The sequence below is a fragment of the Chaetodon auriga genome, chromosome 4 (genome assembly GCF_051107435.1).
Source record: "Chaetodon auriga isolate fChaAug3 chromosome 4, fChaAug3.hap1, whole genome shotgun sequence".
In the NCBI taxonomy this organism is placed as follows: domain Eukaryota; kingdom Metazoa; phylum Chordata; class Actinopteri; order Chaetodontiformes; family Chaetodontidae; genus Chaetodon; species Chaetodon auriga.
In genome coordinates this window covers 2,762,207-2,775,236 of record NC_135077.1, presented here as the reverse complement: position 1 = coordinate 2,775,236, position 13,030 = coordinate 2,762,207, and the positions used below count along the sequence as shown (strand labels likewise).

At 44.5% G+C, this 13,030-nt stretch overlaps 1 protein-coding gene across 1 annotated transcript; it reads right to left on the bottom strand.

Annotated features, from left to right (window-relative positions):
- Window positions 1–6,375: 6,375 nt before the first annotated feature.
- LOC143320110 (myeloid-associated differentiation marker-like protein 2) lies at window positions 6,376–7,648 on the bottom strand. The gene is made up of 2 exons (XM_076729540.1): window positions 7,368–7,648; window positions 6,376–7,027 (listed from the first exon to the last, which is right to left on the bottom strand). Exons 1-2 carry the CDS (start codon window positions 7,646–7,648, stop codon window positions 6,376–6,378), a joined length of 933 nt encoding a protein of 310 aa, XP_076585655.1.
- Window positions 7,649–13,030: the final 5,382 nt, after the last annotated feature.

Below are 13,030 nucleotides of genomic sequence, written 5' to 3'. Positions count from 1 at the left end.
TGCCCCTTCAACCTGGAACCACTTGCAGACATATCCACGGCTAAATGGGCTGATCCCAATTAGGGCATTTAAAATTGAGTGAAAGGTTTTGTAGTAAATGCATCTGTAACTTTTAATCACTTCTTTCGCTCGATCATCTTTCTCCTGTCTGTTTTCTTATATACGTGTGTTTTTAATGTTTGTGCGTCTGTGGTTTGAAACACTGTAATGCTGCTATCTCGGCTCCTTTGAAAAAGAGATTTTGTGATGTCAGTGGGACTTGATCACCTATCAAAATAATTGCCAATACATTTTCTGTGAACTGACTCATCAATTGACAAATTATTTTAGCTTCTGTATCCACACAAAAGTCATCTTAGTTGTTACGGCACTTGTCTTAACCTTAATTTAAAACTGATCTAATGATATCTGTGTTGAAACACTATAAAAACCGTTAGATGTGATTTATGCACCGTAGATGCAGTTTTCGTGCTACACCAGAAATCACTGCCTCTTTCTTGTGATTTATTCGTGGAGACAACATGTCACCTTTTTACATGCCAACAGAAAAATCTTCCACCAGAATGATTTGGGCACATGTTCAGAGTTCATTATGTTGAATGCAAATATATTGCGATTTGAAGATGACTCACCAAAACACTTGAGGGTACCAGAAGTGGCTTGTGATATTTGAGGGACCTGCATTTGAATGAAGGGTTGTTATTCTAAGAGGAGACCGTAGACCGGCGCTTCTTCCTCTCCCCTTAGATTTGATAGAATCTGAAATAAAGCAGAATCAGATGGTGTGTACACTAATGAGCCACGGCACTCGAATACAGTTTGGCTGCCCATCCCTTGGTACCTCACCAATGCATATTCTCAAAATTAACCATGAACTTGGCCTGTATCTGTCAGTTTGATGCTAAAATCCCCCCCTCTGCATATTTTAATAGGCCTGACCCTGCTGTCTATCTGCCTGCCTCTTCCTCCCTGTGTTTCTCATGCCATGCCATGCCATGCCAAACTAAATTTACACTTCACAAGAGGTACTGTATGTCTCCTTTGAGGGACCTCATTCCATTTATTTTCTCACAGCGCTGCTGGACAGGAATGCAGACTGAGGGGTTGTGTATGCTGCTGTCTATATATAACACAGAATGCATGGCTCTTCAACAGCACCAGCTGTTAGTATACTTCCTCTTCAGCAGGCTGAGCAGAGTGTCAGTTTATTCTCTGAATTACAGGTGTACACGCCAACACCTTGAAATAGTCCTTTTTGTCATGTGCTAGAATCTCTGAAATACTGTGAGAACAAGTACACGTATTTTTAATTGTTCAATCATATGTTCCATCAATCTATATGGAGAAATACTGAATGTCTTGATTGTTCATTCTTTTTTGTCCGTAATTCCAAAATCTAAACTCTTCCTCAAGTCAGGAAAGAATTTTGAATTCCACCCGATTTTACACCTTTTTTTACGATTTAATAAATCCAGTTTGTTCAAATATCGTCAGACGAAGAGGTTTTGAAGTGAAAGATGTCACACTGTCTCGCCTAGTGTGTGTGTGTGTGTGTGTGTGTGTGTGTGTGTGTGTGTGTGTGTGTGTGTGTGTGTGTGTGTGCTCTTTCTCAGAATAAACCAGAACATTTTAGGGAACAGTATGACAGTTCATTCCCTTCTGATGTTACAAAGTTCATAATAATAACAGACGGAGCAGCGTATGAGGGGCCACGGCACAGTGTCCCCTTCCCCTTGTTGCATCAGTTTGCAGAATAATTACCCACAAAACTGTTCTCCGAACCTAATCTCAAACAAGCTGAAAATTTCATTGACGTATCCCTGCTACTCTGCCTCTTGGTCTCACACACACACACACACACACACACACACACACACACACACACACACACACACACGCACAAACACAACGCAAAGTCAATTTACCACTGCCTGCCTCTGTACTATCTATCACTCAGACTTGGCATGTGTGCTGAGGCGTGACAACACTCATTTGGTCTTTCTTTTTCTGACAAAACCCCAAGAGATTTATTAAAAATACCACAGTGCACAAATCTTTTTCTTCTTCTTCTTTTCGCCGCACAACAACAAGCGGATCGAGGTGAAGCGTTCACAACAATTTGTTGCTTGCAGTGATTAGGGCCCAGAGGTGTGTGTGTGTGTGTGTGTGTGTGTGTGTGTGTGTGTGTGTGTGTGTGTGTACTTGGAAAACTATCTTTATGAGAACCAATTTGAGTTTAAGACCTTGGGAGTGAGGACGTTTCTGGAAAGTGAGGACAGTTTGGCCGGTCCTCACTTTGGGACAGACCTTCAGAGAGATGTTTGAGGGTTAAGACTTGGCTTTAAGGGTTAGGTTAGGATTAGGTTTAGGTTAGAGTCGGGGTTAGGAATTGAGTTGTGATGGTTAAGGTTAGAATAAGGGACCAGTGAATGCATTTATGTCAATGACGGTCCTCGCATGGATAGAAGTACAATTGTGTGCGTGCGTGTGTGCTTGACATTGTAAGAACAAGAGAGCGGGATTGAGAAAATGCCAGAGAGAGAGAGAGAGAAGTAGCTTTGTTGAGTGAGAGATGTGCATATTTAATATCACAGAGAGAAAATCTTTCCCAAGTGTGCATACGTCTCCCTCCTGCAGTCTGAGACAAGAATGAGTGACAAGAATGAGTCGGAGACAAGAAGGAATACAAATGAATACAAAAGAAATGACAGCAGAGACGTGAAGGCAGCCGTGTAATGTCAGCTATCAGCTTTATGCAAAACCCCAAAACTAATAAAGGATTTCCCAAAGTACATCACAAAATCTCACGGACAAATCAGAATGAAAACACCAAGGGAGCACAAGAAGAGCAGAAGCTGTACAATATGGAATACTTCATTTGGATTACCATCCTCAGTTCAGCAGGTATTACAGAGAGGATGGAATTACCCAGTTAGAGAACAGAGATTTTCTTCTTTGTTCCTGATGGGTGGAGGTAGTCAGAAGGTTGAAGAGGGCAAACTGTGGCCAGAAGGTCGCAGGAGGATATCTAATGATTGTGCTCTCTTTTGTTGGCTCACTAGTTTCCATCAACATGGTGACGCAGTACTAAAAGGTTGCCAGGCTGGTCTGTCTGTCTCTGTACTTTGACCTTCAGGTGCAAGTGAGTGTGAAAATCCTTGGATGAACACAACTAAATTTGTCTTACACTGCTGTGAATCTATTTATCTGTCTTTCGTTTTCCCAAACCACAGCAATGCTGACCATAGACTTTCAACCAACATACGAACAGAGAAAGACCTCACTACACATCATTTTAATATACCCATGAATGATCATATCTCAGTGTATCACAGGATTATATGAAGGGGTTTGACGCTTAGTATAATCCAAAAACTGAAACTCGTTGCATCTTATATTTACTTCATTTTACAGACCTATATTCTTGTGAAAAATCAAGTATTACAATCAGTGAAACTGGATGTATCAGATGCCGAGAATGTCTGGTAACGTATCTGATAAAAATGGACTGATAGCTTGACAGGAAAAACAATGGCAACAGGTTACACACAGAAGTCCTTGTTAGTGAAAACTAAAATCTCAAAAGACCACGTCTAATAAAAACTGATGTTGTTTGAACTCATATTGCTCGATGTTTCTATTATCTTGTCCACACCTGGAATTGTTAAAAGTGAAACCCCAGGTCTCGTTCTGCACTGTGCTTGCTGGGAGTGCCTCCACAGTCCCTCTCATACAGTAGCTTCCTACAGGATGCAAAGCAAGGGCGGCTGGCATCGATTCGAATCCACTGGGACCAAAGATTTAGCCTTCAACAATGTTCCACCCAACATTTGGCAAAACAAGAGCCAAGAGCTACGGGGGGGAAGCTGACATCAGCAACATACGCCACCAGAGATTAGTCACGACAGCCAGCCAGCAGTCCCCTGTCTCTCCACGTCTCCCCGGCTGGAGAATCAGGAAGGGACGGTTATGATGGACACCTGTCGCAGCCCATCTCTGTCAGAAGAGTTCATACACCGAAGGCTGTGTGTGTGTGTGTGTGTGTGTGTGTGTAGAAACACAGCTATGTTTAAGACAGAGGCCCGCAGGGAGTGAGAAGTAAAATGAGTGCCCAACATGGAACAGCTGCTAAATGGGGCTCTGCAGAGGAGCAGGGAGTACACGGGGCTTAATGGAGCTACAGATGCTCTGTGGCAGTACTGTCCATCACTTTCAGTGGTAGCTTTCTCTGGGCTCTGACATATCCCACTGATGTTACATCCTACTTCTGAAATATTAGTCAGGATAACAGTGCAAGCGTACAGAGCGCCGCTTCCAGAGGGCCTCGTGTTCGAAATAATTCTGCAGGATTTATCAGAGGATGAAAATGCTTTCATAAGCAACAAACACACACACGGTATAAATCCGTCAGTTCAACAACACAGCGGTATTTATTGCTGCAAAAATCACCACCAATTTACATAAACACCCTTAAAATCCACTGTTCATCTGCTCTTTCCGTCATGTTATTTACTTGTATTTACGTGCTAATTTACAAAAATTGGCCCACTGTCTGAAATAGCAAATCTCTAAGACACACAGTGACGTTTTCTGTGATCTAAGACAGATTTGGATACAAGAGCAGCCAACTGGTGTTGGATTTGCTGCTGAGCACCAAGACAGTGTCGCTTTACGTATGTGGCACAGTGGCTTCACGAGGACTTAATATAATACATCCATAGCACTCACAGATGTGACAGGAGAACACATTGATCCTGGATTAGAGAGATGAGATTCACGAGGTGACCAAAGCACAGAGGAGTGAAGGATGGAGAGGAGGAGGAGGAGGAGGAGGAGGAGGAGGAGGAGGAGGAGGAGGAGGAGGGGGTAACTGGGATGATGTGTGAGAGAGAAATGGAGGGAGGGAGGGTGAAAATCTGGAGAGACAGTGTGAGAGGAGAGAGAGAAATCTTAATCAAGAGAAAAGGAAGAGCACAAGGAGAGACTGGTGAAGCTAAACTGTGGCAGCCAGATGTCCTCTCCTGTTCTGTTCTTGTGGAATAAGAAGACAAAAGTGCTGACAGAGAGGAAGGCAGCCAGAGAGGCCTCAGTCTCTCCTGCTTTACCCCCACAGTGTGCAGGGATAGTGGCGTATAAATCCACACTAGGATGGAGTTAAACACTGCCTGAACAACACTTGCGCTTGTGTGGCCACCAGGTTCAGCAGCCAGTCGCTTGTCTGTCAGTGTTTGAGGCTGAGCGGGTAGTGATCAGTGGATTTCTCCGAGCTTTTCCACTGAAGAATGACACTCAGAGCGCTGACAGTGACTCAGAACACTTAAGTTGTGTCAATAAAATCAAACCGCAATGAGCTGAAAGATGCTAAAACACTCTCTATGCTTTAGACATAATCATTTGATCTATTTTGAATGTAAAATATTGATTACATCAGCGTTTCAATCTATGTATAATTATGTACCAGTATCTATTTCTGGAGACTTGCAGCTGATTGTAAGTTTATTTAGTGTCTTAATATGTACAAAACCCATCGAACAACAAAGGCCACGTGTAAAAATGTGCACACTTTGCTCTGGTCACACTGACCATGTTCAAATTGTGCAATTGTGTGTTTTGAGACGTGGCGCTGGCAGTTCAAACAGTGTGTCATCTCAGCAGTGCCGTTGAAAGAAACAGGCTCTACTTGTTCATCATAGACTGAAGGAAGCATTTCATAGAGAGGTTTTAAAGACACCAGCCTCTTATAAATGCTGTCTCATGACCTCAGTATGAGAACTGGCAGCTCGTGTTTATTTTTGGCAGCCTGGGTAATGTGCGTCGATCTCTAGCGTCGGGTTTTCAGATGACAGGGATGCCGCGGATGCCAATGCCGGATTTACTATGTATTTTCAAGACATTTATGTATTATTTGAGCAGAAGTACAAGCAGCGAGTACGTGTGTGTGTTACGCTGCGGGTCAAAAATAGCAGGAGTGTCTTGGTTTATGAGGATTTGGCAGGACATACCAGTGAGCCCTGGCTGCTTGGGTGAGGCTGGACGCCAAAAGCTCTCAGAGGGCAGCGGGGGTGAGTTAAAGAGATGGGGTGTCACCTCGGTGGGGTGTGGCAGAGGGGTCGTAGTGGTGAAATTCCTTGTTTGCATTCCACAGTGCTTTCACACTGAATTTTGGGTGTCTGGGTGCCTCGGCAGCAGACTGCAAGCAACACCATTGATGTCCAGGACCTGGGACCTTTCACTTGTATCCGTCTCTCCCCCTCAACATTTTCTGTGTCTTTCAAAATCAAATAAATGCAAAAAGAAAATCATAAACAGTGAATCAGATGCATAAATAACTTAAACCCGTTAAGCCAGGGATGCGAGATATGCTTCCATATGGCTCTACACTCTTGAGTTTGTGGGCATGTGTGAGGAGACAAATCGTATCCTCTGGGAGTAGATCAGGTCGGCCACATACAGTCCAAAGTTGACGACGGAGAACACCGCCACCACTACCTTACTGTCCCAGGGACACTTCCCCTGAGGGCATGACGACGGTCTCCATGGAGAGCCATATTTCGTGTCAAAGCAGAACACCGGCCACACCACTGACGCGCTCAGATAGAGCAGAACTTCCAGGAGGGTGCACACCACCACGAAGCGGTCAAAGGACAAGCAGCGCACCGCCTTGGTCCGCCCACACACGGTCATTACGACCACCAGTGCAGTCAGAGCAAAGCAGAAAGCATAGACGACGACACAGTAGATTGTGGCAACATAACGAGAATACTCGCTCCTGTTGGCGAGAGCTCCAAAGATGATGCAGGCCACGAAGCCCTGAACGACTTTGAGGAGGCCAGAGACGGTGGCCATATAGCCCACCACTGCCTGGCCTGGCCTGGCTCGGCACAAGGCCACTTCAGCCCCGTAGGCCGCGGTGCCGAGGATGGAGCAGATGGTCACTGCGATTCGGAAATTTCGGACATCACAGCCAGCATAGGGGCACTCAGATCGGACAAAGAAGAGTGGGTAGACCACAGAGGCAGTCACGTACCTGCAGGAGAAGACAGGAACATTTCATTAGTATGTGGACCTTAAATTGAGATTGTTTTGTACTTAAACTGATCGATTTCTTTGGCCACTTGGGCGGCGTATTGACACATCCAGCAGTTACGGAGCAACATTACAATTTATTTAGATGTGTGATTGTGTGATTGTGTCCATCCGTTGAATGTAAATCTAATATTCACTCTTTTTAGCTCTCACAGTAAAACGAACTGTAGACCTGATGGGAACTGCAAAATCAGGAGACACTTCTCTTTGGGTTCATCGCTTGAACATCAGCGCCACTAACTCAACTGATGATGAGAGTCACACCTGAACAGGTGACTTACATGAGCGTCGCAAAGGCAGCACAGGTGACCGTGAGGTTGTCCCAGGATACGGGCAGGCAGCTGTAGAGACGAGTGGCATCCAGGAAAAAAACCACAACCGTCATGGCGAAGCAGAAGCACCACGCCGCCATACAGAACACACCATGTGAGCCGCTGAAGCCGGCGCTGTGGGTTACCATGGCAATCACAGCACAGCCCATAGCTAACTGGCAGAGGCGGGCAGCGCCCAGAGGTGAGCAGAGGGCCCTCTTGTTGAGGTAAGGACCACCCTGTGAATCCATGGCTGGGTGAGTGTGGGACAGTCCGAGAAATAGATGTTCTACAGTGAGATCTTCAAGAGGTTAAGTTCAGCACCTCTGGATGTCCAGCAGTTCGAAGTTTAAAATTTTAGCTGTAGTCCAACAAGTCTCAATGAAAACAAGACCTATGGAGCGTCCCGGTGCAACAGATGTGACTGTGACACCCAGAGATCACGTCCAGCCTGGACACTGCGTCATTCCAGCGTCTTGACGGCGTCTGTCCAGGAAAACCAAAAAGTTTAAAACTTTGCTTTTCTCCTCAAACTGTGGGGAAACCTCCAGTGTCCTTGATGAACATGCGTCAGGATGTCGGGATGCTCAGGTGCTTCAAGGTGCTATTGTGACCTTGTGTGGGATGGGTAGGCTCTAGGTTTCATGTGCATTATTCCGTCGCCACCCTGCAGGGTCACACTCCCCTCTTTCTGCTGTGCTTACACACTTGGCAGGGACTTCCTGAAACTCTATTTCTGTGTTGATGAATCAGAGCATTTCACAAAGATAACGCATGATAAATACTGGGAAAATCTGTCTTTGAGATCTTCTGGAAAAGCCCGAGCTGGCCGGGCTGGCACACACACTCACCTTTCTGTCTGTGTGTGATCTTTCAGATCACACTGACTCATCCATCACAAATATCTAGCAAAACAGGAAAGATGGGTTGAAAGATCCGCCTATGTTTTCATAGAACGTTGTTGTTCTTCTTCTTCTGGTCAATAGCTGTCACAGAGCCACAGCAGAACCTGGTCACCTCCACCCCTTCAGCTGACTTGGTCCAGTCCAGATTCAGAATCTCACGGTGAATCTTCTCGGATCAATTATCCACACACCCTCGTTTTGTTATCTGTTGCTTTACAAGCTCGGCAAGTGAATCCATGTGGCCACATGAGTCAAAGACACCATCAGCTCAAATCTCCTTGAGTTCCCTCTGCCACACACTCTTCCTCTCACACTTTCTCCTTCCTCACTGTCCCTTGCTGTGCTGTGAGGAGGGGGTGCTGCCAGTCAGCCAGACCAGAATGGAAGTTATTTAGGGTTGGGCCACCACCACATGAGTGTCGGAGGGATGTGTACATGTGGTTGGGCGTGGAGTTGGGGCACACACACACACACACACACACACACACACACACACACACACACACACACATAGATAACTGACCCACTGATGTCAGGACATGAACAGATCACGGCCGATACGTGATAGTCAGGGGACACTTATTGGATTATATAGCTGTGAGCGTTTTAATGCCATGACCAGAGAGCGGGAACATCTGAGCAATGAAAACACTGTATTAAAGACCTCCTCCAATGACAATCAAGCTTTCAGCCTTGTTAAGATGTCCATAAGGTGTTTTAAATGTGCTACCAGACATATCCTGAGCATACCTTTGGAGTACAGTGTATCAGTGACAGTCTCCAATTCAGACAGCCAGGCTTTCATATGTCACATACTTGATGAACCAATCTCATCTTGCAGGGTGGGACCACGGTGAAATGAGGGGTATCAGAGGAGACGCCAGGTGTAGCTACGTAGCATATTTTGCTAACTGAGTTTCAATGTTTTCAAATCGATGGCAGAGATGTGTTGCAACAGGGGAACGGGCGAGCCTTCATGTATTTGAAGATAACCTGCACATGTTTGAAAAGCAGACGATTTTGCCACAAAATTCCCACTGAAGCCCGATGCTGTTCCATCTATTTGTCCTGGGGACACATGGAGTACAGGCCAACATGCTGCTAAGTTTACTGTTCTCCTCTTTTAGCTGTTAAATGTGTCCAAACAGATCTGCAGTGTGCTTGATAAGCCAGCGTTAGCCTGCCAAGCTACATGATGGTTCACATGCTGACAGGACATTTTATATGACTTCAGGATGTTGACAAAGAAAGTTACAGAAGATGTTTCTCAAAACAGTTTGTCAGATGGCCGAGCTGCTGAATGAGATGACGGCTACATTAATTACGAACATTCTGACAGAAAACTTTGGGGTCATTCATGAGGAAAGCGTGTCACGATCAAGGTCATCCTTATAAGATCCCAGGATAGCGTTAGGGAGAAGGTTTCCTTCAGGGCTTTCTGCCAGAAAGTGCTGTTTGTGTGTTTGATGAGCTGAGCTGAAGGTGAGTAGGTACAGTGGAGCTGCAGGTGGTGGAGGGGTGGGTGTGGATAGAGGTGTATTCACAGATCCACTCCAATCCAATCCAAAGGTGTAGTCACATTTAAGCCATTTTAAGACACAAGGAGGTTTTTTTTTTATGGAAAACATCTAAATATGTTACTTTGATGAGCAGAGATGAGGTTTTATATGCGTATTCACTGCTGGGAGAGGAACTTTAAAGGGTTTTTGGGTTCATAAATCACGCTGTTCTCTCACCACACTCAATCCTGTTACCTTATGATTACAATGTATGTAACCAACACAAGAGGCAATAATTCATTCACACGCTGGCCTCATCAAAGGAGCTCCATAGTGTTTAATATTACATAAATAAATCATTTATACAACGTGAAATTAAAAAAAAGAACCAATTAAAAGTGTGATGTCCAGCTTATCTGAGCGTTTTCACTGAAAACAGCTGCCTGCTGCAACTGGAGACCAGGTTGATAAAAGTGGACTTGATCTCATTAAAGCTAATCCTGAACTCCACAGATGTCTTTTTTTAGGAACTGATGTCACCTGTACAATAAAAACTCCTGCTAGTCCTGTGAAAACTCACATGTCCTCCTCATCACTAATTGACTTCTCATATGTCTGACTAATGTCACAGCAGCAGGGTTTTAACAGCAGGTCCATGTATGAACAATCCTCCCATCTAAGGATCAGCAGGGTCTCAGTCAGCGGTCCTCTGCTGTCCTCAGGTCTCTGTCTCCACCTGCAGGTGTGTGACAGCCTCTCTGCCCCTACACAGTTCACACTCATCAATCTAAAAATACACTCGACAGGTGTATGGAAGTCACCCTAAAGGCGACATGTGACGTGGTCTGTACTGAACGTACGAGGTCTGCACGGTATGTATGCTCGAATACTTTAATGGAGAAATACAATGATGAAGAAATAAATATATTTATTGATATATATAGATAGATATATAGGCATTTAGAGTATATACATGTTGAAAAATAAATGAGGAATCAACAAATATAATATAAATAAATTACTACAGAATTACTGCAGAAAAATAACATTATTTGTAAATGTAATATCTTTTTATCACCTTTATTTTACTTTGAGGGGAAATATTTAAAAACTATGAATAATAATTTAGCCATGGTCACTGATTCATTTGTGTATTTATTTCCTGTGCCACTTTTAGGCCTTGATGACTTTTGTGATTCAAATACTGTACAATGGTAATAAGAGAGAAACAGACTGTGGCCCCTTTATTCTAGGTACAAGTACTGTATCAACGTCCCGCTGTTCACATTTGAAAACACCAGACACTCGATGTACGTTGGTGTTACATCAGCGCAGAGGCTCATGACACACTGTGTCAATACAGGATTTAAAAAGCATTGTCTATCAGCTGCAAGGGATCACAAAGAGAGACTCTGTGCTTCTTCTTCTCTGAAATATCACGAGCAGCATGATGCATTTTCCATCCAAAGATATCCATCTGCTCCTCAGCTGACACAAAGACTGAAACTCTAAGCACACGTCGAACTGATCCTGAGTCATCGAGCATTATAAACTGTAAAGCTGTTCATTAAACAGCCTCTGCCGCACGGTGTGAGCTGTCTGTCTTTAAAACAGCTGTTTCTTCTACAGCAGCTTCTGTACAAAACTCTCCCTGATTATAACTGAGGGCTCTGACCACATCAGACGGCTCTCTGAAGGACGCCCAGAGGAGATAACATCACTTTAGATGGATGAATCCTCCACATGTTGATATTGGTGTGAGGGTTTAACTGCCAGTCTAGGTAAGGTCTGCACGGCATCACCGGCTGAGAGATGGTCTGACTAATCAATTGATGGGTTACAAAATGCTTTAAGGATGAACAATATACATAAGACGGTAGCTCCATGAGCACCAAAGGAGCTAAAGAAAAAAACAAAGCATCGTTTAATGTCCTGCAGCCCTAAAGTCTTTGAACCATCCAATAATATTTGACCTCAAACTCTTAAGATCTTGTATTAAAAACCTCATTAATTAATGAGTATTTACACATATTCCAAACAAGAATTATTTTTTAAACCCTTTTAACTGAACAATCAGAGTCAGAGTACTACAAACATCAAGCAATACACATGAAATACACAACAAGTTCTTCAATATGCAAAACCATCCTGAAGGCCATTTATGATCCCACCAAAAAAGCACATATATTCTCATTTTAAAGATGATTTTCAATTTCAGGCTTTTGCGATAGAAACAGAAGACATTTTTAAAGAAATATTACTCGTTGCTCCTTCTCTCTCTTCTCACTGAGGCAGCTGTGGTCTTCAGGAGCCAGTTGATGTTTTATCTACCACCAGGGGTCAGTGTTGGAGCAAGGCAGCGGCGCTGCAGCCAAAGCAGACAGAGGCCCTGTGTGCTGACACCACAGCCTTCATTACAGCCTTTGAACGTCCAACTGGTAACTGTCTGCACGTCCAACTGGTAACTGTCTGCACGTCCAACTGGTAACTGTCTGAACGTCCAACTGGTAACTGTCTGCACAACAGGCAAACGAGTAGCAGTGTGCAGGCAGTGACATTTGAATATTTTGATTTCAAATAATCATGAAAAAGTAGTTTTGCTGTGAGTGAAACGTTCCTCGCCGACACACAACCAACAGAAACTCCATGAACGGCCTCTCTGCTGTGAATGCCCATCGCGTTATTTGGCATCAAAGACTCCAGGGGCAGTTGGAAGTAATTAATCTGCAAGAGGGAGACAGACAGTGTGTTTAGTGTGTGTGCGTGTGTGTGTGTGTGTGTGATAGAGAGAGAGAGAGGGAGAGAGAGAGAGAGAGAGAGAGAGAGAGAGGAGTGGATGGAATGTACTCCTCCCTCTTACTCCCACAGCACACACACACACACACACACACACACACACACACACACACACCACACAGGGTCCTGCTCCCCTGCGTTCGGCCTCTTTTTGAAGTTCCTCCTGCAGCTGAATGAGGAGGCAGCAGGGGAGACGGCCGAGGAACGTGATGGTGACAACATGTGAAAAAATGGCCGCATGCTGCTTGTTTATTCGCCCATTACCTGCAGACGCTCAGATCAGTCAGAGCGCATGAGAGTCAGAGGCTGCGTGAATTCGTGTTATCATGAGGTTCTGATTAAAGCTGTGGTCGTGTTTCAGGGAGGCACCTGCAAAATGCTGAGCTGCTCTGTAACACCGCCATTCACTGAGCAACACACACACACACACACA